The sequence below is a fragment of the Gavialis gangeticus genome, unplaced genomic scaffold, assembly GCF_001723915.1.
Source record: "Gavialis gangeticus isolate Ggan-Ray unplaced genomic scaffold, GavGan_comp1, whole genome shotgun sequence".
NCBI lineage: Eukaryota > Metazoa > Chordata > Crocodylia > Gavialidae > Gavialis > Gavialis gangeticus.
Window position 1 is genome coordinate 35,076,700 of NW_017729031.1, and position 26,753 is coordinate 35,103,452.

A 26,753-nucleotide genomic window follows, 5' to 3' on the forward strand; every position below is an offset into this window, starting at 1 on the left:
ATATATAACATGTAATTAATAAAACCTGGAATGGATTCCACTAGAAACCCGGTTGATGGCTGTGTAATCAAAATGGAGACTAAACTCCTGGGTTCTCAGCCCTGGCTCCTACGAAGTGCTACATCTGGTGTGCTGGGAGTCACCAATTTCCCAGTCTTAAAAGCAGTATTTTCTTGGAGCTTGTCACTGTTTGGCAGAGAGGTCAGTGTCCCCGACAACAGACTTGATCTAGAGGAACACAAGTGAAGTAGGCACCGACTGCCTTTCTCCCCCTTGGCAGGGGAAGCTCCTTAACGTTTCTTCCTGTTACTGACTTCAGTCTCCCACAGCCCGCTAATACGAGGAAGGAGAAAGGAGCTCCATGCTGTGTGCAAGAAAGGCAGTAATTCATACCTTAGAGGTGCTGCAGTTTCAGCATTTCATGTTAACACTGTTCAGGTAAAATACAGGTCACGTGGCAACTTCACTGTAGGGACCTACAAGCTTGTCGGGTGACTGTGCTTACACCTACCGTTTTATAACTAACATATGAGTGATGCAGCATCGCATCTGTGTTACCCACAGAGCCAGGCCACAACATCCTAGGGACTAGAAATCATAGGTTTCCAACTTGCCACTGGGCAGGTGTGAATTCAAAGCACTCCCTGACACCGGGGGGTATATAATTGCTTGCCCGTTTGACACCTCTTGGCGTTGTGCCACTGACTTTGGTGGGGCAGGATTTCATCCAGCATTTTTACGCTGTGCACCTGGAAGTTGCTAATTATGAGATTTTTCAAGGCCTGTAAACATCCCACTGGTAAATCCGGACTCTAGGTCCTTTAGCCATTTGACTTTAGGGACACACTTTGCCCACCACATACTGACCGCAGATGATAATGGGAAAGGAGGCATTTATGTAAGGGGCCCCGTCTCATGCACAATTCAAAGGGCTCCTGAGCCCAGGGCAAAGACTCAGTGAACAAAACTTGTTTGAATGAAAAAACCCAAAGCTGCCAGTTCTGTTAATCGACGAAACCAACACCTGCCCTGCTTCAGACAAAGGCTTCTGATGCACGAGCCAGGAAACGGTCCCGCCTAATGTGCAGCAAGGCTTCTCAAGGTAGAGAGAAGACCAAGCTTGACTGCAGGTCATGGGGGCCACGATCAAACTGGCGGTGAGCAGAGCCAGCTCAGAAGAGCACCTGGCCCTGGAGGGGCTACACTGGAATCAGCAAGCACGTGGCTTCTCGGTATTTCCTACAATGCAAAGGGTGGGAAGGAGTGGAGGAAGGACCTGGAGTCCCCAGCTCCTGCAGCAGTGTCTGGGAAGCACTGTCTGTCCAGGGTGGCTTCTGGGCCTCTGTCCTCACTGTCGCTCAGGCTTCCTACTTGTCTCTACACCAGGCCAGGTGGGGTGCTGGGAGTGGCACAGAGCGGTGCACAACGACCAAGTCCTTTCTCAACACTCGTACGGCAGCAGCATCCATGACACGTTTCACATGCTGGGGAAGGCCAATGGGGACACAGCTATTCACACACACCAAAGTGATTTGGTCCAGTGTTTTCTCCCTCTGTTCAGACGCACGCACAGCATGTAAGCAGGAGCAAGACAGTGCGAGTGAGAATTTCCTTCTTTAAAAGTGTTCCCACGTACATTTTCTGTCTGTGAATAACTTTCATACAATAGAGCAGTATGCAGACACCAGCCTGTAGCACAAGTCCCAAGGACAGAAACTTGCTCCCCTGCTGGAAAGACATGATCCCCACTCATTTTCACCAGGGCTTCCTGTTAGGAGACAGCACTGATAACAGAGGGCATGGGATTCACCTCACCCTTGGGGTCCTGTGGGACTCCAACTGATGTGCCTTCGTATTTTCTCTAGCACCCATTACCGTTGTATGCGAGTGCTCATCTCTGTGGTTTCAACAGGGGACTCTGCCGCTTGGAGCTCCAACAGCTTTCAATTGGCATGTTGTATCTAATACTACAAGTACATAGAGCCAAAGCTTTCACCACTAGCCTGGGCAGGCGAGCACTTAGCAGCAGGCTGTCCTTTTATCAACTGCCTTCGCCTACTCTGAGTTAAAAAACTGCCCCAAAGTGACTGTTGTTCCTCTTTCCACTCTCTCCTCCTCCCGCAGGGACACAGGGGGGTTGGAACAGGGTTCAAGGAGACATTAATAACCAGACCATGCATATACTTGTGCCATGAGCCAGCCAGTCGAGCATTCACAAAACACAACCAGTAGAAACCGCCCCAGAAACAGCAATAGAAATCCAGTCCTTTACTTACAACAAAAAGAAGGGCTCCAGAGCAGCCCTTGTGCTCACGCCTTTCGTTCTCAGCCATCCAAACCTGAATGCAGGTCTATGCCCCAAAATATATCTAATGTGTTTTGCAAGTTGTACAGGACATTAAGGTGTCTTAGATAACATGTGGGGCCTCCCTGTGACACTAGTAACACCAGGCTTCTGGGCAAGTTAATTCTCCTTTTCCTAGGTTAAAAAAAGCAGCTTGAATCCAGTCAGTCAGCGAGGAAAAGGATCACTGAGACACTGGATTTTTGGTTCTTTTCAGGGACCAAAGAGAAAGTGCAACGGTGATGAAGTGGATTAAGGCCAAGGAGGTTTGTCTGTGTTGACTCGAGAAAAACAGGATCATTACACAAAAGACTGGCCCTGGCTGCAGAGAACTGCCATTATTACTTTCAGCCCCAGTTAACAGAATGGCCACCAGGTGGCTCTAGGAGTCCTCCTATTCCTCCCGCTGTCCCGTAATGAAGCTTTAGGCCACAGCTTCTCATAAAGCTACAGGCTGGTATCACAGAAAACAATTTCCATTTACGTCTACAAAGCAGCAAAAGTTAATCAGACTAAGCCTAATGTGAACAGAATCTCTGCTAGATTTTGTTATTCAGGCCCAGAACTAGTTCCAGTGTGCCTATTTCCTTTCTCCCGAGAGAGAAGCTCGTGCTTTTGTGGAGCTTTACCTCCTAGTTTATAGCATCAGTCCAGCTGAACTGCAATAAACTGAAAGTTTCCCCTTGAGGTTCTTGGCAAAGCAGCTGGTCACGTGTGGCCACCATTCAGCTAGAGCTTCGTCCCCAGTCAGTCCTGTTGTAGGGCTCCTCGGAGAATGCAGGAAGTCCCAGTTCTCAGCGGTGAATCTCCTTCTGCTCAGAGTTCAGTGGTGAGTAAACATTTTGGCCTAACTGCAGGATCCTCTGTGACGGGGCTGAAAAGAAGAAGAAAGCAAGGCCTGTAAATATCCAGGTTGACCGAGATGTGCAAGGTGCTACCGACGGGGCAAAGATTTAGCAGTGCCCTAAGGACTAAGAGAAACAGAGGCCTGGTTGGATGAGTGAGGGTCTGCGACTGCTGGGAAGGAAGGACTTGCCTGTGGTGGGAGTGTACAAAGGACTAGCACCAAGGCAGCAGGGTGTTCTAGCTTTCAATAACTTCCAGGACTAGGATAGTTTACCTTCTCCAATGCTGTATGCATGGGAAGGGGAGCATTTTAAAACATTACTTTATCACCAAACGGGAATACAATTCTCTATATGCTGGTACACGTACAGCTCCAAGAGCAGCAGGAGCACAACCTTTCTTCACAAGACCTTGCTAGCATTTCCCATTCAGACCTGAAGTAGCCACCTTGGTGAACAAGCCAGCAGTTCAGCCTCCATGAAACCTCTGGGATGCCAACACATGCCAACAAGGGCCGATGCTTGCAAGATGCAGCCGCCTGCACACTAGGTGCATGTACCACAGGATACGATTTTGAGCAGGCCTATATATTAACAAGTTGGCTCTACTGCTGAGAATGGGGCACAAGGCACAGAGTCTCTTTCAGCGAGAAGTGAACAACATTATCATGGCTTCCAAATGCTCAAGATGCAGCCTGGTGCTGCTTCCAGTGGCTGCGTTCCCCTTGCATCACATACAGGGAAAGGCATGGGATGGACTCTCCCTCCTGCATCAGCAGCACCGTTGCCAGCCAGGAGACTGGTAGAGCATGAGTAGTGAAGGCAAGGAACAAAGGAGGAAAAAACTCACTGTGCTGAAGCCCAGAGTTGGGACTGCAGTGATGACAATCCAGAGCCCTGTGGCTTCCATGCCCTGCCACGTGCTTACACTCCCCACCTGGCCGGGGTTGTGCAGAAGACCGTTTGTCCTGGGCTTCCAGACCCCGACAGTCTGGTAGCAGCCCCAGATTGATCCCAGACGAGACAGTTATGTCGAGGATCTAGACCTGATCACCGAACACCCAGTGTTATGGGTGTGGTGTTTTGCAGGCCTCGTTCACACAGCAGTTCTGACAGTCTGAAATCCACTCCAGCTCTTCAGACAGATTGCAAGGCTCTTTCCCAGACTGTTTCCCACTGCAGTGTTTCCCTTCGAGGAGGAGAGTGAATATCCTCTTTATATGAACAGCCCAAGAATTTCAGTGCTGCCATCATAAGATCTGCAAGCCAAGCTTTAAAGCTATTTTTTGGCAATGCCTCTGAGTACATTAGTGGGTGCCTGAGTTCTACATTTTGGGCAATGATAGTTATGGATGTTATGTCACCTGAAGACATCAGAAGAATGAAGTAAAACTGAGATAGTCTGGGGCCCATTTTGCTCTTATAAGCGTGTAACTCATCTGGACGTGGCTATTTATTTCCCTCAACCCTTATCCTACCTTCTGTCCTGAGTCCACGAATGGGTAATAGCAATAAAGCAGCTGACTTAAGAGGCTCCTGGGGGTGTTAAAACCTCAAAGCTCCCCTGAAGTAATTTAATTCACAAGAAACAATACTCAGTACTTAGGCAGAGGTTCATATCTGCTGATCTTCAAGTTCTTGGAGCCTGGCAGTGTTTGTCACCTGGCTGGATGGTTTTATGTTGGCCCAGTAGGATATCAAGGTGCTTTGCAGAGATTCACAACTTCCCTTTCCTTTCCTATTGTACATGTAGCCGATCAGATTGCTTTGTCAGCTGGCAGGCATTACGGAGGTTATACAGGTGGCAGATTCACCCCTGACCCCTCCAGCTGCATTCACATTACTCATTTCTGCTGTCTTTGCCTGATGAAATCTTTTGTTCGGAAAAACAAGTTGTTTTTACCAGCGTTATGTTTTTATACAGCTTTACTCATTGCCTCATCTACTGATGTATAAACTCTTAACTAAGATACAACTATGGGATGAAACAACTGTTTAGCAGCAGAGCAACTCTAGAGTCCAATTTAGAACAAGAAGTGAAACACGTTGTGTCCAGGGAAGGATGGAGTCGTTACAAGGCAAGCTAAAATGTGACCAGAACACGTTTTGTCCTCCCTTCCCGCCCCGCTACACACAAGGAGCCCTTACCTCACAAGAGCTTCGGCTGACCGCTGAGATGGAGGGGATCCGGATGATGGGGACAATGCCTCAGTGCTGCCTTTCACTGCCTTGAGAGTTAAGGCAACATCATTCCCTAAAGGCCCATTGAGAACCAGTCCACTCTGAAATGGGGAGAAATAAACAGAGAACTGGGGTCAAGAGCACGGCCACAAGGCACCAAGCACATCTGTCAACAGCGCCTATTCAACAGGCCCTAGAGTTGCAGGGGGCTTCACTGAGTGAAAGTCCTTACATAAACTTTACAGAAAATACCTGCAATATAAACACTGTGAAAACATCATCGACCCATTTAAATAGAAATAATCCCAGATCTGTGCATCGTTAGATCAAAGCCATGAGCATATGCTATTTACACTGTCCCCTGTGATGTTTGACTCCCTTTGCTCAGGGCTGGACAAGGAAATGGAGAGAGAGCATTTTCTTTGTTTATTGCCCAGATCCCAACAGAATACGACTACACAACTTGCAGACCCAAAGCCCCATCTGCACTCATTCAAAGAGGCCTACAGATTTCACTCGGGCTCCTTTTTACTATGAAATCTGAACTCGTTGGAAATATCCCATAAATAAGTGAGTAACTCACTGGCACTATCCACCTCGGTGTAATCGTGGGCTGGGAAGACACCTGCCAAAAGGAAAGCACACGCAGTGGTGAAGTTTCTGAAGGACATAACATGGCTTTAGTTACATTCTTGCCTCAAAACGACGTGACACCAAGTACCTTTCTTGCTACCAGCACTATACCACCATCAGGGAGGGCCTGTCCACACAATGACTTTGAACAAGCTGGTAACCAGCTTGCCCTCCCACCAGCCAATTCAGTCCACCGAGGTGTTTTTGCAGTGTAGGTAGCACAATTACATAACTGGCTTGCAGGTCCTTCCCCCTCAGCCTGTGAGGGATGGAAATCCCAGCATGCGCTACCACAAGTGATACTTTGGGTGCAAGCCCCTGTGAAAGCATTCATGGGCTTGCAAACACGGCAGGGCAGCTGCTGCACAGGCACAAACTCAGCCGATCCTTGAGATCAATTCACAGTGCTCTGCCTCTGTCTCAGAGCTGTGGTGTGCCTGCATGAGCACTCAGAGCAGCAACAGACCACGCTGCCATCAGACACGCAGCAGGCAGACAGCTGCCAGGCGAAAAGACATGAGTAGGTCTATGCTCGGCTTTTGAAACAGTCCAATCAAATCTGTGGGGAGGAAGGAGCCTGGTTACGAAACATAGTTACCCGAGGTACAGCTTCTGTGAAGTCAATGAGATTCTCTGTCAGTGATGTTGGCAAAGCATCCTGGTCCTCCGGAGAGCTCTGAAAATAAATCAGTTAATAATTAAATTCCCAATAGTTGCCAGAAGGATTTGTGGAGGATTCCAGCAGGTTCTTGAATTACAGGGACGTTCCTAGATGGCAGGTCTGGGGGTTTTGAACCTTGTAAGCAGACATGTATAGTCTCATCTCAGTTTGATAAAAAACCTTCCTGCCCTCCTGTCACCTCACCATCCTGGGCACTGCACTACTTGGAACTCACTGCTGCACGACGTGGAAACTCACCACTGCATCCGTGTGCACAAAGCAGGCAGGGGAGGGAGTGGAGTCAATGGATTCAGGATCCAAACTCGGGGGAAAGGGTTATCCTATTCACTGGACTCAGCAGCGTAAAACGGGTGTAAAGGTGAAGCAGCTAAACAAAGGGGCACGATTTTGGTGGTCCAGAGTCAGACCTGGAACCCGCTCTGTCTGCTGAAATCCTAGAGGCCCATGTTACTGCCATTTGATAGTTTGGAAAAGCACCCATTAAAAACCCCATGCTCCTACGCTGATGAACATCAATCTTTGCTGCTTGTGCTCACTGGAGGGAAGGGTATGAAATCTTGGGAAAAGCAACCTGAACTTTAGGACTAAGCCCTACTGACTTCATTGGGAGCTGCCCAAGTTCATTCAGTGGTAACATTTCATATGCACAATCTGTCCTTTGTTGATGCCAAGACACCGGGATGCAGCAGGTGAGGGAGCTGGCCAGCTGGTTTAGAAAAATGTGCTGCACAGGGGAAAAGAGTGCTGGGTACACAGCCCTAACCCAGAAGGGGTTGTTTACACAACATTTTTTACACCAAAAAGCACCATTTGGTGCAGGTATGTACTCTAAACATGCTGCTGTAAGCTCTAGTATTTGCAAACCAACAGATCATTTCATGCTCAGCTGGTGCAGCTAGTAATTCAGGGTGTGAAGCAAGAGCCGTGCAGCTGAATGGCATGTACCTTTACAACTGTAGTCTCCTCTGCTGGAGCCAGATTAGCTGAAGTCAGGGGCTCCTTGGGGACAGGGGCAGCTTTATCCTCATTTAACGGATTGCTGAAAGAAGAAAAAAACCACTCTCATCTCCATTCTGCCCAGACCGTGTGAAATAAACAGTGCTGCTTTTATGACGGCTTAGCCTAGAAACCCAACAAATCAATATGGGGCAGGGAAGAGATGAATGCTTGTAAAGGTGTTAGATGCTGGAGCAATTGCCAAGTGAACCGTGCACATCTCAGCACCTGCCACGGCAGGCTAGTGCTCTCCATTGCTGTTTCCACAGCACAACTGTGCTGCGGGCATCCCGAACAGCTAATGTCGATGTCTCACCGGAGCCATTCAAATGCTCATCTCAAATCTGAACACCAAAGAACCAGAATTTTGTCTTTGCCTTCCGAGGCAGATGCAAGTCTGCAGAAGGCGTATGTTTTAGATGCGTCAGGAAAAGCAAGGCAGCCTCAGAGATTCAGCGATTTCCCTTTAGCCATCCAATGTATGCCTGTGCAAGGCCTGGTCTACACTAGCACCTCATCTAAAGGCAGGAGCCTAACCTTTGTTAACAGGTGCAGGTGTGAGAGCAGGACCCTTACCCTGGCTTAATCCTAGTTCACAATGGTTTAACTTGGGCTGAATTTAAACCAACGTGTCAATACATAGGCAGTTCAACATGCCACCTTTCGTTAAACTGATCCCATACGTATGTGTTTGCATGCACGCACACACAGACAAGCCCTCAATCTGGTCCAGTATTGTTTAATTTACCGATTAGCAGGTACTAAATTTACAAATACCACAAATTCAATGGGTAACCCAATCTCAAGAAGGCTGAGGGACCCTAATGGAATTAAGGCAACGCTGAGGCAAAAGAAATGCAAGGTTGATAAAGGCAAAATGATGTGTATTGTAAGGAAAAATAAATAAAACGGATGTGCTCAGACCCGGATGAGGTTCTAATTAATTGTCCCAACTCAGAAGCGGGCGTCCACATGATTAATTTACTGGGCACCTGCAGTGGGAAGAAAGGAAGCCAGCTGTTATAATGCACGAGGAATGGATTGATGTATAACAAGAACTATATTAATTTTATATGAAACTGCATGGCCTCCTCTGAAACTACATGTGCAGTGCTGCCCCTCTGTTTCAAACTTCTCAAAGAGGGGCAACCCGAGCCATCACGGGCCTGGAAATACTCCTACAAGGAGAGACCAAAAGGAATGGGAGACAAAAGATGATACAAAGTAAAGTGAAGAGGGATGGCATGGCAGCGTGGAGAGATCTGGAGCTTCAATTCTCCATCTCACAAGTACAAGACATTCAACAAAACTGAACGACGGCAAATTCCAAAATGCTAAAGGGATGAACATTTCCATACAGCATACACGGCAGCTGTGGAGCTGACTTTCACAGGATGCTCCAAGGCAAAAGACCTGGAAGGTCAACAAGGGATTCAACACTTATATAGTCACAGACAATGAGGGTGGAAGGGAGCTCAGGAGTTCACATCTAGTCCAACCGCCTGCTCCAAGCAGGACTGCCCGCAACTAGATCATCCCAGCCAAGACTTTGTCTAGCCAGGTCTTAAAACCTCCAAGGATGGAGACTCCACCACCTCTCTGGACAAGCTGTTCCAGTGCTTCACCACCCTCCTCGTGAGAAATTGTTTCCTAATATCCAACCTAAACTTCCCCTGCTGCAATCTGAACCCACTGCTCCGTGTTCTGTCTTCTATGGATAACAAGAATATCCAGAGTTGCAATAATGCTAATAAATTCCGCAGTAAAGATAAAACCACACGCTTCAGGGTTTGAGCCCATTTCTAAGACTGTATACTCATGGGAGGCCGATTACCTCAGATCTTACATCATCCTGCTAAGCATATGGTGCTGGTCACTGCTGGAGATGGGCTAGAGGGATGACAAATGCCTGGCAATTCACATGTTCTAACAGGGGAGGATGCAGAAAAATTGATTTAAATCACAAGACCAAGGAAGAAGATAGATTAGCTTTGTTCCTTATTGAAATGTCCTGATTTTTGTGTTCAAGCTTTTCTGAAGCATGGCTCTGCTGATTCCACACTTCAGCCTACTGCCTCTTCATATGAGAATAAAAACCTGTTATTCTTTAATAGGAGGCTGGAAAAATCCTTGATAAATAATGGTGTTATGGCAAATCAGTCATCCAAAACCCCTTATTTTCTATTTAGGATCAAGAGATTAAGTCAACGAGGAACTATGTAGATATATAACTCCTGTCACAAACACACATGTAATTAAATTATTTAGTCTGTGCACAAGGGAACTTGAGCATGAAGGTCAAGAGCTCATGAAACAGTGTTCCCAGTTACTGAGAATCCTCATTAACGCTCTGCATCCCCTGGAGACGTGGGGATGCAACTAGAGTGACTGCTCGTGTACAAATGTACCTCTGCCTCCTGATACAGTCATTTAGAAAAAAAGACAGCACGGCAGATGTACTATTGACCTAATGCTGCTCTTACTTGCACCCTTATTTGACAGCTGACTGCAGACCCATCTAAATCAGGAAAAAAACCGCCAGCACTTCTGTAAGAAAAGCAGCTTTTTGTAACTCGCACCACTCACTTCCTGCATTTCACTGGGGCTGGAGGGTTAAACCAGCCCCATGTAGCGCAGATGATCCTCTTGAGGCATTTGAGGACTAACTTAATGCTGAAGGGTCAAGGCCACAGTTTCAGCCCTAGATGGGGAATTTGGGTTTTGGTGCCACATTTACAAGGAATGTGAAACCCTCATTCTGGGTCTAAGCACCTCATCTGCAAGATGGGAGTGAAGCTTCTTGGGCTAAGAGGAGGGCTGTGATGATGCACAGTGGGAAACCGACTTACCCGCTGGAGCCGGGAGGCGGCGCGACACCACACTGGGAGCCAGATGTGGCGAAATGAAACTGCGGTGGGCAGAGCCACCACAGGTGAAGAAAGAAGAGAAAAGAAAACAGACAAACCAGAAGCAGCCGGGGATGGCTCCCACATCATCCTGGGCTCACTTTATGTATGCCTGCTGGGGGTGACTGGCGGGCCAGACACCTGGGGCCACCATAAAAGACCTGGAGGAAGAACAGCCGGGGGGTGGGGGCTGGAAGTGAAGTCCCCCACTGGTCCAGAGGAATTGGACCACACCAGTGGTCACAGAGAGGGGACCTGGTGGGCACCCGATTCATCCAACCGTGAGAAGCCACGGCAAGGCTCGAGAGGCATGCTCATCCGTGACGTCCAGGGAAGAGGCAGGGGAGATTACAACATATACATACGAGACTGGTTGCAATGCTGGAGTGCCGAGAAAGACCCTTAAACAAACCTATTCATAATCTAACTTTGTACTTTTCACCCAAAGTCCTTCCAGTGCTTTGCAATGGGAGGTCAGTATTAATTATCCCCACCTTACAGATGGCAACACTGAGGCAGAAAGGTCAATGATTTCAAGGCCATGCAGCACAACTGTAAGGCTGTTGCCCAAGACTGGGACTAATTCCTATCCTACTCAGGTTCAGGAAATGCTGCTATCTCGATTCATGGGGTTGGAAGTTTGCGTTCCAAATAACGCATTCTCATCAGTCCAGAAAGCCTCAACTGGTACTTTTACTTTTATTTCTATGCTTGTTGGGTAAATGCCTGACCTACGCTTTGTTGGTCAAGCGGTTTGATTTTAAATGCTTTATTTTAATGGACATTTGTGCAGGCCAGAAAACACTGTCAAGAAAATAGCATTTGCATGTCCCTGCCCATCCAAGTCTGCTGCCAGTTGCTGGCAGGCAGCCGGCCTGCTCCTACCAAGCATGTTAAAGTTGATCAGCAGAGGAAATAAACCTGGATGTTCTCCTTGGCCAGGAAGCACCGTCTGACTGCTCTTCCTGCTAGCCACAGCTGCTTCCCATCTCCCGGAGGCTGTTTAACCTCTCAGGCTAATCTCTGAGATATTGCCATTTCCCAGGAACAGTCTCTGGAACATTTTCCTCGGAGGCAGAGATTGCTTTCAGCACTTCTTCTGACACCTGAAATAGTGGGCTGGTGGCTGGCAAGCAGCTCTGTGCTCTCCCTGCTCCTCTACAAAGGAACAGGTACGAATTCTCACTACAGTCTTTGTCCATCGCTCCCATTGAGGGATTTTAACTAATCCCTGCCTGATGCCCCCAGAAATTATCTGCCAGCAAGGGAATGGGCTCAGGGAGGAGGAAACCACCCGCCAGCACCACTGATGATCTTCCCTAATTCGCCTCACTGTACACTGATAGAACAAGGACAAGGCTCAGATCTATGCATCTGAAGTATCTCATAAACAACAATGCATAGCAATTACAGTATCCAGTGATTTTCATCTTTGTAATGCCTTACACACACCCGTAAAACGTAACAAGCTCCTCATTTAGCAGAAAAGGAAATGAACTGTCCTTGTTACACCAGAGAAGTTAGCTGACTGGCTCTCAACCACAATCAGAGTCAATACTGGAATCAAAATTGCAGAGCTTCAAGTTCCCAGTCCCGTGCTCAGAGAACCACCTCTCGTTATCTGGTTCTACTCCGTACCTGGCAGCAGCTTCCTGAACACTTGAGCTCTTGTTCCCCAACATGCTGTCATCTCTCATAACCTGAAAGTAAATGAACATGAAAGCTTTGGCTATTTCCATTTTTGTCTCAGTTTTGCAATTCATGGAGAGAACAGAGCTGTCCTTCCCATGTGCTGCATGCTTCCTGCAGCAGGAATATCTGGTCAGTGCAGAAAGCTCAGGGCAGATGTAAAACCACCCATGTCTTGTCCCCAAATCAACAATGGACATTCCTTAATAAACCTGCTGGCACGTGTGAGCACCAAGCTTATTCACAGCTTTGTTAAAAGGAAAAATGGGGACATGCTGAAGGGCAGCCCCAATGCCCAGGCAGGCAGAGGTGCCATATGCTTCTGCTTTAGTGTCACTAACAACCTCTGGCTGCAGGGGATGGATGAACTAGTCTATGCGTACTTTATGCACATTCCCACAGGTATGTGCATTTCAACATTGGTGTTTCCAAATCTGCTCCTCACTTCCAAGTGCTCAGGAAGAGCAGAGTCTGATGGTAAGGAAGTGGGGAAGGGGCTGCAAGGGGAAGAAGTTGGAGCAAGGTAGAGGGCAACGGGACCACCTGACTGCCTCATATTTATTCCTTTATATCCAAAGAGTACTCCTGCAGGGCAATGCCTCCAGCACCGAGTCACTCAAGGGCTGTGCTTTGAGCCTTGCTGATCATGTCCTTTGTGGCCAATCTGAAGGGAAACAGGTAGGAACTGCACAACCCTTCTCAGACAAGTTTTACCTTGTGCACTGCCTCGGCCTGGGCCTTCAGGATGTTGCTCTTTAAGTCTGCAGGATGCCACACCGGTGTCATTGCTGGGCTCTCAATTGCATTGTTCAGGCATTTATCTGTCAGTTTTACCACCTCCTCCTAGAAAGGGAAAATCTTTTATTAGAAAGAGCTAGCCTGGCTTTGGCTGAAACTAATTAACATCAACCCTGGAGAAACAGCTCTGATGGGGGACGAAAGAGGGAAGAATAAGGAAGACACATTTGGGGGAACAGAAATGATTCCCATCTTTGTTTTGGAACTCGTTTGTGAACTAGCAAAGGGTTTCTTAGCAAGAGCTTGAACCCACAGTGCAGGTGCAGGGGGAGGCATTCGTAAATGTAAATATGAGGCAAAGATTCAGTATGAATGACATGGACAGCAGGGATCCTCACACTGCATTAACACGCCTGCTATGGCAGATCCACCAGCTACCTCCCACGTTTTGTGTGGGCGAACACTGAGCCACGTCACCATCCTGCGGGTGATACTCCGTCACATCCCCCTTGACACACCCATTCTCTGCCAAGTGGAAAAGGGAAGGGGCACAGAGGGGTGCAAGACTCATCACCACTTCATGCCTGGTGATTCACCTCAACTTGCACATAGTGCCAGGCATGTGGGGCTGGAGCCCAGAACCCTAGTGCAATGCTGTGCTCTGCACACGGGCGTGCAGGATCCAAGCTGTTTCCACAGCACTTCGCTGGTGCAAAGTTTGACTGCTCTCACATCCACCATTAGAGAAGCAACACACATTGTCCCCAGCCACTGGCCCAGAGCTGCCCCCACCACCACCTTATGTGAAAATTAAGTCTTTGAAACACAGAGCTAAGCCAGTGCCATAAACAACTCACAATTCTCCATGCAGTGCGAGACTGGGGCATGCAGTCGTATGTATGGTATTACTCCCCTCTAGTCGGGTTTTAAAACCTCTCTGTTTAAATGATACCACGCCATTTCCAATCAATTTATGCTTCGAAAGCAGCTGATCATTCATTCTCAAATGCAGCAGAAAGGTTGGTTTTTCTGTAAGCTCCAGCTATACATTCAACTAAACAGCCTGATATACCAGACCCTTTCCCACTTAGTTATTTTGGAGAAGCCTACTGGATTATGCATAAATGTATTTTTAGGCTGCTTTAAAAGAGCAGGGGAAGCTGCCATTTGGAAGTGCATATTAAGGGTTATGCTGCACACAAGTCTGTAGCAATATACTGTATTTACTTCAATACAAGCTTTCTGCCCCAATCAGCATGGGGCAAAAAGACCCTCATCTTACATTCACATAATTCATTAAAAACACTGACAATCGTTAAACTGCTGCCAAATGGAAACCAACTATGAAGCTGACTGAATGCAGCCAACATTGAGCATGACTATAACACACATGGCTCAAACTGAACAACCATGCTGATGGGAACCTACCACAAGGATAAGCTAGTACAAGCTATCTGAATAAAATGTATGGCCATGCCCGCTGAGCGCAGTCGCCTTCAGCGCTGTTTTTCAAGTCACAGTGAGCCACAACATTGCCTACATTTTAACCTCCTCTTTACTTCCACAGCTGAGCTGTGCCTTTTTTCCCATTGCCAATGATTCCTGTTTCTTCACCAGCCTTAGATGTAGGGTGATCATATGCCCCAGTTTGGCCAGGACAGTCCCAGATTTCATAGGTCAGTCCCAGGTGGCTGGTGAAGATTAAAACAAGTGCCCCAGAATCACAGGGCACAGTCTGGTAAGGAGGCAGAACAGTACTGTATGCCAAGCAGCTCTGCCGGACAGCGCCCAGGCCGCTGCCCGCTGGCCTACAGCCACTGCCTGCAGCAGTGCCAATGACTTGGAGGTGGGGGAGTGTCCTGGATGTCCTTATGGTCACCCTACTGAAATGTCTAGCAAACATCATGAAACGGGGCCCCAAACAGTTCATGCAGAATCCCTCTGTTGCCCCCTCTCTCAGCCTAGCACGTATAATTAGTGTGGTCCCTGCCCTCCAGGAGGTGAAGCTGGACTAGGTTGCCCTGCGCCTCATCTGCATATATGTTTTTGGAGGATCCCAGGACTTGTGACAAGAACACCCAGTTCCAGTCATGAGTTGGGAGCTAATCTGGAGTACATGGACATACTGAGCAGTGGGGTCACCACAGCTGGAAACACTATCAACTCCGCTGGGGCCCAGTCCAATGAACTCTATGGTAACTCATGAACTGTTTGGATTTGGACTAATATCATGCATAGTTTGCACTGTACATACATAGGTACAAAAGTACTGCTTAACAGCATTTATGGAGCATCTGTGCTAAAACTTGCAGCGGTTCCAAAAAAAGGAAAAATGCATTAATTCTGGATGAACTAGTCTATGAGTACTCTATGCAAATTCCCACAGGTATGTGCATCTCGAGGTCGGTGTTTGCAGATTTGCTCCCCACTTCCAGGTGCCCAAGGACAGCAGAGTCTGATGGTAAGGAAGGGGCTGCAAGGGGAAGAAGCTGAAGCAAGGTAGAGGGCAAGGAGGCCACCTGACTGCCCTAGATTCATTTTTCCCTGCTGTAGTACTGGGAGGAGGACAAATTCAAGGTGGACCTCCAATAATTAGATTCTATACCTGAAAAATCATAACAAGTTTCTAAATTTTCCATATATAGAATCTAATTCTAGAGTCTGGAACCAGCTCCCAAGTGAGGTGGTGCAGGCTCCCACCCTGGGGGTTTTTAAGAGGAGGTTGGATGACCACCTTACTGGGGTCGTTTGACTCCAGTGCTCTTCCTGCCATGGCAGGGGGTCGGACTAGATGATCTGCTCAGGTCCCTTCCGACCCTAGAAACTATGAAACTATAATTATTGGAGGGTCATCTTACATCTGAGTAAATGCAGTGAGCTTAATAGTTCCAACTGACTCCAAATGAAACAGGGTTAAAAACTGGAGTGATTTTGCTATATTTGCATCTCTGTGGGATCATGCAGGCATCACCACACTGCTGTTTCAATATTCTTTGATACCGTACAATTGTTAGGTCTGTCTATACCGCAGCAGACAAACTGGGACCATCTAAAAGTGCACCGCTTGGTCTACAGTGCATGCACTGGCTATGGGTTTTACGTTTGTTCACTGGCAACCTACAGCCCGTGGAGTCTTTGGATCCAGCCTGCAGAGCTGGGTGGCATTCAGCAGCTCTCCCTGCACCACAACGCAGTTGGGGAGCACAGGTTCCAGAGGACAGAGGGGGCTTTGCCACACTGCACGTGAGAAGTGGTACGAGGGGCTAGGTCCCACCCGTCACCTCCAGCCTGAGCTGGGTCATTCCAGCCCTTTTGCTGGAAAACGCTGCTAACCCTAGCTCTACACAATTAGGGCTGCACCAGGAAAGGCCGCAGCAAGACAGCCCACTCTGGCCTCCTTTGGGCTTATCAGATAACCTTAATGCAAGTGGAAACACACGCTTGTGCCACAGCCCCTCCTGATCTGGTTGTGCACAAGGTGTGTGGGGCAGTTCCACTTGGCCACGGTAGTGGTGGTTGCACCTGCACTATGACACCCTTGGTGTGCCTATGACACCCTTGGTGTGCCTCATGGCACTCCAGCTGAAAACCACTGGTGTAGGTAGAGAGCAGGACTGGGCCTCCAGCTTCTGAACAGAAAACATCTTTGTGGCTACCCATTAATTATAAGAAGACGAGGGTCTCTCCAGCCCACTAAATTCCCCTTCACGCTCAGCCATCCATTTATTAAAACGATAAATTAGGGGTCACCGTCGTTTTCCAGCAGCAGGCCATAATGACCTAACCTGGGTCCAAGGCTGGTGCCACTGGACCTGGCCATGGATGCTGCCACTGCTTCTCCCCACTGTCCAGACACCACAGCATGAGCAGAGAGCCCAGCTGTGGCATGGATAAAGCTCCCTGCCACCAAAGCCCTGACTGCTAACCAGAAACAGCCTGTGGCTGAAAGTTGCCAACCCCTCCTATATATAAAGGACAAAGAAAGACTTTCACTGGCAGCTGCCAGCCACAAGAATCCTTTTGCAATAAAGCCACCCGTTTAGGAGTCTAATTACATATTTACAAACCCAACTCTAGGGGAACAAATCTGAAAGCTATGGCCTTGATCAATGAGGCACAAAGTTGGTAGCAGCTTTGAAAAGACCACTGGAAGTATAACATTCATGAAAACAAATTCATGTTGCTATTAACTATAGCCAGCAGATGTTTCTAAGGTGGGAAATTCACTCACATATGAAATGATGCGGCAGTTTGGAGAGTAAAAACCACTGCTAGTAGGTTGTATCATCTGTGTTACCATAATATGCAACATGTTTACTCATAATTTTTTTGCTAGACACTGTATAAAGCAAAAAGGACAACCTTTACATGCATTTTCTGCAATTCATTCTTCCAGCATTACAACGAGCAACTGATTCTAACTAAAAATATATGCTCATTATTTATCACTATTTTGTGGTTTACATTTCCTGCAGTTTGTTGAGGTTAGACAAGGCACGTCATCTGGGTAGTTTCACCCTTTCCTTATCAGTAATTTTACCTTCTGACTCGAGCAGAAGCATGTGTCTGGGTTCCCAGCTCTGTTTGGGAAATTTTTAAAAATTATCAATGACAAGATGGTATTTAAATGCCAAGAAAACATTTCTATTCAGATGAGTACATGCTTCTCTTTGCCATTTCTATTTTATGGGAAACAGAAACAGAGAAAGAAAACAGCACCATATGGTCAGGAACAGAAGTATTCTGCACATGGTAAGCCCTCAATATATCTCATTTACACGACATTAATTTGGGTGGCTGACAGAGATCTAACATGGCAGGCCTGCCTATATCCCAGGTCTGCTGCAGTTCTCATTGTTCCTACAGAACGAACAAACAGGGACCCTAAGCTTTTTCATCATCAGGAATCTGTTCTATACAACATTTTTAATGCATCTCATCACTTCACTTCATAAAACCATACAAATACAGCCAAAGAGCTCGAGGCAGAAGTAGAAAGCTTAAGGCATAAAGTCAGAGGTAGATGCTCAATTCCCACTGACTAACTGGTAGCTGGGCAGATGTCTGTCCTCCATGCTTTGAAAGCCCCTCTCCCCCTGCAACATAGCGTTGGGATACCCATGTTTTTGGGTGACTTTTCTATTTTTTTGGTTAGTTTTAAGAACCCAACAGACCACAGAAAACAAAAGGAAAGACAGGCTCACCCTCCGGCGCCAGGGTTAGCTTTCATTGTTCACCACATTCAGGATGCTGATGGAAATGGAATGCCTGCATTTAAAAGCTAATTGCTCCCCTTTGTCATGTCCCTCAAATTCAGCCACTGCACTAGTCAAAAGCTTGGGAGTAACCAAGTCTCATGCTTCCATTCCAACAAAATTTGGCAGCGAGCTGCTATGGAGCACCAGTGACCATCGATGAAGAATCAAGCCATTCATGCTTATTATTCCAGAATGATTTTCCCCTGTCTAAAGGGGTCAGATAGATCAGCAGGTATTTCCCTAACAAATAATCAAAAGTGCATGTAAATGCAGAACAGCTCCAAGATGAAGCTGACAGGCAAGCTCTGAACTTCGGAGATCAAAAGTTCAAGTCTTGCATTTGACAGAACCGATCTCAACGTTATACTGACGTCGGTCAGGGTCACTTGGAAATTACTTTACCTTTACTTGACTTGGCACAAGGCACACATCGGCTTCCAGAAGCAGGGAGCTACTGAGCTGTTCTGTTGGCACTACAACAGTTTGCCAAGTTTCTTGCTCTCCTGCTTCTGCAATTCTGCATCCCACAGGCACTGATTGCAAGGGTGGGGAAGAGCAGGTTGCAGGAACCAGGGGGCTGGGGAGGCAGGGAGTGGGCGGCAGGCACAAGTATGGGGGGCAAGCAGCAGGGGGAAAAGTATGGGGGCAGGGGAGCAAGGGACAGGGATCTGGCCCCTCACCCTTCGCTGCTGCTTTCCCAATCACAGTAATAGGGGGGACAAATTTAAGACCACCCTCCGCTAATTAGATTGTATACAGAAAATCTTAACCCATTTATCATTTTCCACATATCAGATCTAATTATTGGGGGGTCACCTTAAATTCAAACTCATCTTGGATTAAAGTAAATATGGTAATTTCTAACTTTATTTTTATTTTTTATTTTTTTTAAATAACCAACGTTTTCCAGATAAATCTTGCTAAGAATTGGCAGTGCTGAAAAATCTTTATTCAGACATTCCTCCTTTCACACCAGAGGAACACAGTGAGTGCATACCTCAGCCCTCATTATAATTAATTTTAGAAGGTCATTGGCAGTCTTCATTTGCAAAACGAAGCACGTGGCCGTACAGTCATGTTACTGTGCAGGTCTCAGCAATTCCGGACATGTCTCTGCTATGCAACAGGGACACACCACCAAATATCTGCTCATTACACTGCAAATACTTTGGAGTGTCAACAGTCCCCGATTTGCAGTTACTGCATGTCTTCCGTGACATCTGGATAATCATGGCTGTACTGTGTGGGCATCTGATTGCTAGAACAGCTCATTAAGTGAGTCTCAGTGTGCCTGCACCACCTGAGTCACCATGCAGTAGTGTGAACAGTTTCATTCTAATCTCTCTGGATTTAAACTCCAGAACTGTTTCTCTCTTTGTTTAAAGCTAGAAGGGAGTCAAACAGGCCCAGATATTCTGAAAGAAACTGCATCCATTTGCCTTTGTTTATTCTGAGGCACAGCAAGACCTACAGGCTACGGACTAATCCTCTTAGGGGCTTCATAATCTTCGTAATACAGTCACCAAACAGAAAGGTACGTGAGGCATCCTAGACAACAGCCCTTAAAGGTGACCAGAATAAAAAAATCCAGTAACTAAGAACATCTATGAACTACAGCCTTTTGACAGAATGAGGAGCAATGCCAACCTGTCCCAGGATCTGATCCAACTTAATGAAAACAAGAAGTCCCATTAGGTTACACAGGGAAGCAAAGGAAACCGTAGCTCGCTCAGGGGCTAATGCAAATACTGGGGTCATTCCAAGGCGCAGTGAGCAGTAGGCTGCCTCCTTCCTGTGCAAACAAACAACTCGCAGCTGGCATTTGCAGCATTTGGGGAGAGCCCTTTGCAGTGGCATCTGGAGGGAACATAAAACTGAATTTCTAGGGAATCCTGAAAGAGGAGTCAACCCCGTCAGGCCAAGGATAAGAGGCCAGAAGGACATGTCACGCTTCATTCCACATGATTTCCTTGTTTTTAAATACTACTGCTTAGGTGAATGCTCTGCCCCTCTGCAGCATCTCTCCTCCAAATTGGTCAAATCCTGAGTGAATCAAGCTCTCCTTTAAAAGAAATAAACAATGAAATCTTCGCTAAAGATTCACCCACAGTCCTGATGGTTTAGTAGAGGCAGTCTCCTGTAGCACCCACACTGCAGCCCACTGGGAAGGGAAGGTGGGCACCTGAATCCACAAATTGTTCTGCTGGACTAAGTGCTTGTGAATGTGAGCACAAGTTGCAGTTGCAGCCTAACAAACGCCTAATCAGGAACGTGCATAAGCCCAAACTTACCTTTCAGCAAGAGAAAAGGATCAGTCATTCTTCAGTACAGCTTCAACACTGCAGGAAGCCGGTATATTTTGTGTACCAGCCTGGCTGCACAGGGCATTAAAGGCTGATTTCAGTTCTGGTGTACCCTAGACCCCGTATGAGTTCAGTACTTCTGAAACTCCCACCGGATAGATGCCTGCGTGTACCTAAATACCTGTCAAATGTTATCCTTCAGCTCTTTCCCAGCATGAATTCTTCCCTCCTGCAGAATATTCTATAAAACCCAGTGTTTCAATTGATTTGCTTGTGTTTTTGAATAGCTTGCAAGTGGAATAAAAACAAGGAAGAAAGTTCTCAGAATAGTCGCAACAAGCCCAGTAAATCTGGGAGGAGGAAAGTAACCCAAGTACCTGCTTGCTGACATTGATGTTTATGTTGGAAGGGGAAGCTGGCAGTGGGCTGGGCTCTGTCTCCATCTGTTTCAGTTTCAATAAGGACTCTTCAAACACTGAAAACGATATAAAAGACAACTGAGGCTCTGGGGTGACATGGCATTTAACCTTTGCCCTTCTGATTCCTGATGGAGTTATCAAAGGGAGTTTTGTTGTCATAAGTAGTCAACCTTAAAACGTCATGGAAACATTTTATGCAAGAGGCACAGAATTGGGTGGTTGACTAACTGCATCTTTTACTGGACTAACTGCATGACTGGGATAGACTCAGACACACTTCTGAATGCAAATTTTTTTTATGCAGCTACTGAATTATTCATTATGATAAAAGACTGTAATACAGTAAAATATTCAACTACGTCTCTTTAAAACATTAGTCTATTGCTTCAAGCTAGTGCAGTAGTTCTCAACTTTGTTAGACTCAAGGCATCCCTCAGAAAATGCCAACTTTTCATTTTCATGTTTTTTTTATTACAGTAAAATAATAAAGCAATTCTTTGGTTGCAAAGAACTTGGAAAGCCCACTGCTGGCCAGGATGTTTTTGACACTGTGGATTCGTATTTGAAGTGTCTGGAGTCCCCTCTTGAGATAATGTTTACACACCTGACAGTGCTAACATTGTGTAGCACCCCAAGGCACCCTTGAAAGGATCTCAAGGCACCCCAGTGTGCCACAGCACCCTGGCTGAGAATCACTGGCTAGAAAAACATGCGGTTCCCATGAAGCAGAACAGCTGTGCAGGGGCTGTTCTACTTCACTGGACAAAGCACAAAGCACCTGTTGTCCACCAGCTGACCTTGAGGTACCACGGGTGATGCATTTCCCATTTCCAGAGACATTTACTTGGAGATCCTGCAGGGATCTCTCTGGAAATGGTGGAAGCTGGGCCAGCGCTCCACAGGCTTGAAGGGCCTGGTCCTGCACAGGAATTTCCAGAGCATGCAGAGCTTGGCCCCTCAAGCCTGAAAGTGCCTGCCCAGGGCAGCTGGAGAGTACGGGCAGCTCCATGATGCTCTCTTTCACCTGTCATAAAGCAAACAAGGTGTCCACTGCAATAAAGTGGAACAAACTGCTATTACCTTTTGTCACAACCACGTTATGACATGACAAAGGGTATGGACATCTATTTGCTTTGGCTCTGTGCTGCCATAAATTTTTTTATGGCAGCACAAAGGTGATTCTGAGCTAGTGGCTGCTACTGGCAAGTTGGCAGGTTACTGAAGGGACAGACCTAAAAGCACGCAGGACTTCTGGATATTCAACAGCTTTGATGGTGCTACATGTTCAGCCTGGCACTGCTTTCTTCTCTGCAATGAAAAGTTTAACCCCTACCTAGGGACAACTGTTTTATCTGTAAAGGTCTATGGGCCCATCTACATGTGAAATAAATTCAATGCAATAAATTCTGGCAGAGCAGAGCTCCTAGGCACAGTGTTTACACACGCAGATGGACTGCAGCATATTGAGCTGCAGTGGAGCAGCCCCAGCTGGCAGGGGAGTCATCCTGTCAGCCGGGGCTGCTCTAACCCAGCTCAACCTCCTGCAGAGGGGCTGGCTGGGACACAAGGGTGCTCCAGTGTGGGGCTAACCAGCAGGCAGCACCCCCATGCCCCAGCCAGCCATGTCGGCATCAACACGTGCATTGTGGTGGAGCAGTGACTTGCTTTAGACAGTACTATCCTACAGTGGAGTGAATTAGTTTACTCCAGCCTAACAGCACTGCATGTGTAGACCCTGATGCTGTACTGTGGAGCTGAGTCAGCTCCACAGTAAATATCTTGTGTAGATGTGCCCTGTTAGGAGGTAGCTGATGGAGCTCTCTTGGTCTCACCGTGGAAATTAATAAATAATGTGTGAACAAGCAGTGTTAGAAAGGTGCTCCCTACAGGTAAAGTAAACTGAGGTATGTGGGACAGCATCCTAGCCTCAGAAAGAATAGAGCAAGAAGGAAGCCTGAGGGGATGCACAATTGGGAACTGGGAAGGAGATGTTTCTCCACGATGCCTGGCCTTGGGAATATTTAATAGGGCTAAAGAGGAAGGACCGTTCAGTGGTTAGAGTACTCGCCTAGGACTTGGGAGAGCACAGTTGCCTGCTCAGTTACAGACTTCGTGAGATCCTAGACAGGCCACTTTGTCTGCTTTTACCTGTTTCTCATCTCTAAACCAGGCATAACAGCACCCCCCACAACCTTAAAAGGGTGGCCCAGAGAAGCTCACTAAAATACAAGGCATTTTAGCTGCTGACAGATGTGGGAAAAAAACCCAACAAACCCTGCACTTTACCAGAAGAGGCAGTGCGTTAGTTCGACCCAGCCCTGCAGCATCTGTATAGATCGCTCACTTCAGTGGGCCCTTTTGGTGCTATTATCTAACAGCCGATTCAATATACGACCAATTTCATTGCTTATACATTTGCCAAACTACTATAAACCCCAAAACAAATCAGCATGCAATCATTAGAATACGGTAAAAATTACAAGTATTATTTCCGCTATTCTGAAATCCTTCTAGATGAATGATTGGTAGTTACAAGCCACATTCCATCTATCAAGAATTTGCCCAGTGTTCCCAGTGTGATAGTTTAAACTTCTGTATTCAGAAACATAGAAAACAACTGCTATATTGTATAGTCCAGAGGTGGCTTCATTTAGGTGCTGGGTGAAGTAATCTCTATACATATAATTTTATGAAATCTGTTAAGCGCTTCAGGATTTTTGTAGAGAAATTGCTATATAACTATCAGTCATCAAAATAATACCATTACTGTGTATTTCTGTCTCTACAAGCAAGGATAATGATAATGACTCAAGAATTTCTTTACCAGCAGGCTCTGTTTTCTCAGCAGCTGTTTCCTTCGTGCCAGGATGAGGGAAGCTCAGATCTGCCTCTTCTGGAGCTCTTGCTGTCAAACCAGCCCCAGGTTGGCTGGTGGTATCATCAAGGCAAGTTTCCAGCAACTCTTTGCTGTCCAGTAAATCAACTATCAGAGGCATGCTGCAAAGGCAGGAAGACAGACAGAGATGAGAAGACTCAATTCAGAAAAGTGGTGACACAATGCAAGGGAATGAAAACAGACCACCTTAGGTGAATGTAGGCTGCTTTCTTTTTCAAGCCATTTGCAGGCACCCAGACACATTCTTTTAAAACTGATTCAGATAACAAGTTTGCACTATCAGCAGATTTTAAAAACTAAAAGCTGAATTTCTGCACTGTCCTTAAGAGCAGCCTTCTTACTAGAAGACAGGTCTTCAAGTTTTCTCCCCTTCTTCAATTCATAGCAAAGAAAAAAAAAATCCTAGAAACTTACCTCTCCCATGGAGTGTGAATACCTGCAAAACAACCGGACTGTAAAATAAAGTCTCTCCAAACGCTGCACTTCACTGTTTTTACATGGAGCCTGCCCTCAAGCTTCCTGAATGGGAGCAGCTGCACTTGGGCAGGGTGCAAATGTACTACTTGTTGCTCTGGAAGATGGGAAGGATTTGGATGGTTTCTATGGGGAAATCTGAAACTAGACTGGGATCCAAACTTTGAGACTCAGGCCCCTTCTTGTTTGTTTGTTTTTTTAAAAGAGAAACTACATCATTTATTTTTTGGTCAATCCACCAGTGCTTTGCAACACAAACTTAACACCAAGATACATTTCACCCCTTTGCAAAACATCCTCCCCCTTTCAATGTCATTTATATACAGCATGACACGTTACAGAACAAAGGACTCGCATCCTAAGGATGTAATCGCAGCATTCAGGTATGACTGCAGAAACGCAAGCCATGCTCAAACTAATGTCTCAACACATCTGAACACGCTCAAGCTAGCTCCTGTCTCAAGAGCAATGAAGCCACGCATGCATTTCAAGACAAGTTAATCAGACAGCCCCAGTGACAACAGTGGAAACATATACAGTGCCAGAATGCACTTCAAGTTGGAGTCTCTGCTCACAACACACCACCTTTTTAATGCCTATCATATTAAAATGTGTATTTTACATTTTTATAAATATGGGGGGGGGAGGGATGGAAGAGAGATGTTTTAATACCTTTATTATAAGAAAGTTAAAATGAGAAGGTGAAAGTGCAAATGTGAGTGCTCCCTGTCCCCACCCCAAAGGCGAAGCATGAAACACTTTTCAGTAACAAAACACCTGTGTCACCAGAGATTGAAATCCCTTTTCCAACACCCTTTCACAAAGTTACACATTATGTACGAGTGGGTCTGTCTTCCACCTGGCAGAGTGGCTCAGCATGACAAACTGGTCCACATTTTCTTGCAAGCTGAAGAGTCCAAACTTGAATGAGATGCACACCTGGACCAAGAAAAGGATGACTTGGAGGGTTCCATCAGAGCTGGCATATCAGGGGCTGCTGACACTCCAAAGTATTTGCAGCTTAATGAACAGATATCTGGTGGTGTGTCTGTTACCATAGCAGAGATGTCCACAATTGCTGAGAACTGCACAGTAACTTGACTGTATAGCCACCTGCTTAGTTTCGCAAGTGAAGATTTTTCAAGTCAGGACCTACCAATGACAATGTAAAATTAATTACCGTGAAGGTGGAGGTACACTCATTCTTCCTGTGGTGTTTGCGTCTGCCACCAGGGAGATCATGCTCCCCCCCCATAGCCACTAGGTAAGGGACAGAGAAAAGATGTGCACTTTGGGAGAAATCCAAGTCCACGGTGTCAGGGTGTTGTGAAGGCAGAGAGGAGCGCTCACACCAGGCAGGCCAGAAGGCATTGAAGAGCATCCCCTCCTCACAGAAATAAAATTAGGAACTCCTCAACCAGCACTCTGCTACCAAAGACTTCTGCTGCTGCAGAGGAACGGGAACTCGTTTTGCAAGTTTTCTTCAAATGAGGCCCATACTTCTTTCTGTCTCCCCACAGCCTTTAGAAGTTTTTATTAACTGTCTCCCACATGTCTAGTATGCCGACTGCTCTAATAGTTTTACCATCTTGCATTCTTACCTGCAGCAACTCTGAGGCCCTGCCCTTGAGCTGAATGGGATGAACAAAATACAATTAACACATGACCACCACTTAGAGATGTCTCTGCAGCACCAGGCACACTCATCCACTGGAATGCTGGGTCACAAGATGATGGGAAAACTGCTTCCCAAGAATTGTGGAAAAAAGAAAGCATCTTGAATAAGCTTACTGGAGCTACCAAACTAGCCCTCCCTGCCTCCCACCTTTTTTTTTTTTTTTTTTTTTTTTTTTTTTTTAATGAAAGCAGTAGTTAATTCCAAACTGATAATCTAAAGATAGGCTCTTTTCTAGAGATGCAATGCTGATTCCAGAGCTACCTAGCAAGTCCAAAGTGCTTCAGGGCCAAGACAGACTAAAAAGGAAGACCCTGAACTCTCCCTTTTTCTTCCTTTTTTGTATCTTTACATGAGCTGCCTTAAAAGGCAGATCCTTCTCTGCCCAGGACACAATTATTCTTGCAACCGAGAAGCTCTGACATGATAACACCCTGGTTTTGCAAAGGATATAAACAGTCAAGCCTTAAGCCAATTTTCAATATGGCCTTAGGCCAAGGCGGACATGGAGCTCGGACTGGCGTCCAAGATTAAGGATAACAAAAAGCCCTTTTTCAAATATATTGGGAGGATGAAGAAGGTGCCGGGTAATGTGGGACCCCTGCAGGATACGCTGGGCAATCTGGTGGTTGCGTCAGAGGAGAAAGCAGACCTCTTTAACCAATTCTTCACCTCCGTTTTCTTGTGCAGGGACCGGGACTTCCCTGCTGTGAT

The 26,753-nt window shown here is 46.6% G+C and overlaps 1 protein-coding gene across 1 annotated transcript; it reads right to left on the reverse strand.

The window, feature by feature from the left end:
- Nucleotides 1-1,642: 1,642 nt before the first annotated feature.
- On the reverse strand, nucleotides 1,643-25,812 carry LOC109301438 (band 4.1-like protein 5). Its single transcript, XM_019522615.1, has 10 exons — nucleotides 25,304-25,812; nucleotides 23,819-23,991; nucleotides 20,953-21,050; nucleotides 12,991-13,119; nucleotides 12,226-12,287; nucleotides 7,631-7,724; nucleotides 6,602-6,679; nucleotides 5,954-5,995; nucleotides 5,338-5,471; nucleotides 1,643-3,218 (listed from the first exon to the last, which is right to left on the reverse strand). The coding sequence occupies exons 1-10, from the start codon at nucleotides 25,420-25,422 to the stop codon at nucleotides 3,161-3,163; spliced, it is 987 nt and encodes a 328-aa protein (XP_019378160.1). The 5' UTR covers nucleotides 25,423-25,812; the 3' UTR covers nucleotides 1,643-3,160.
- Nucleotides 25,813-26,753: the final 941 nt, after the last annotated feature.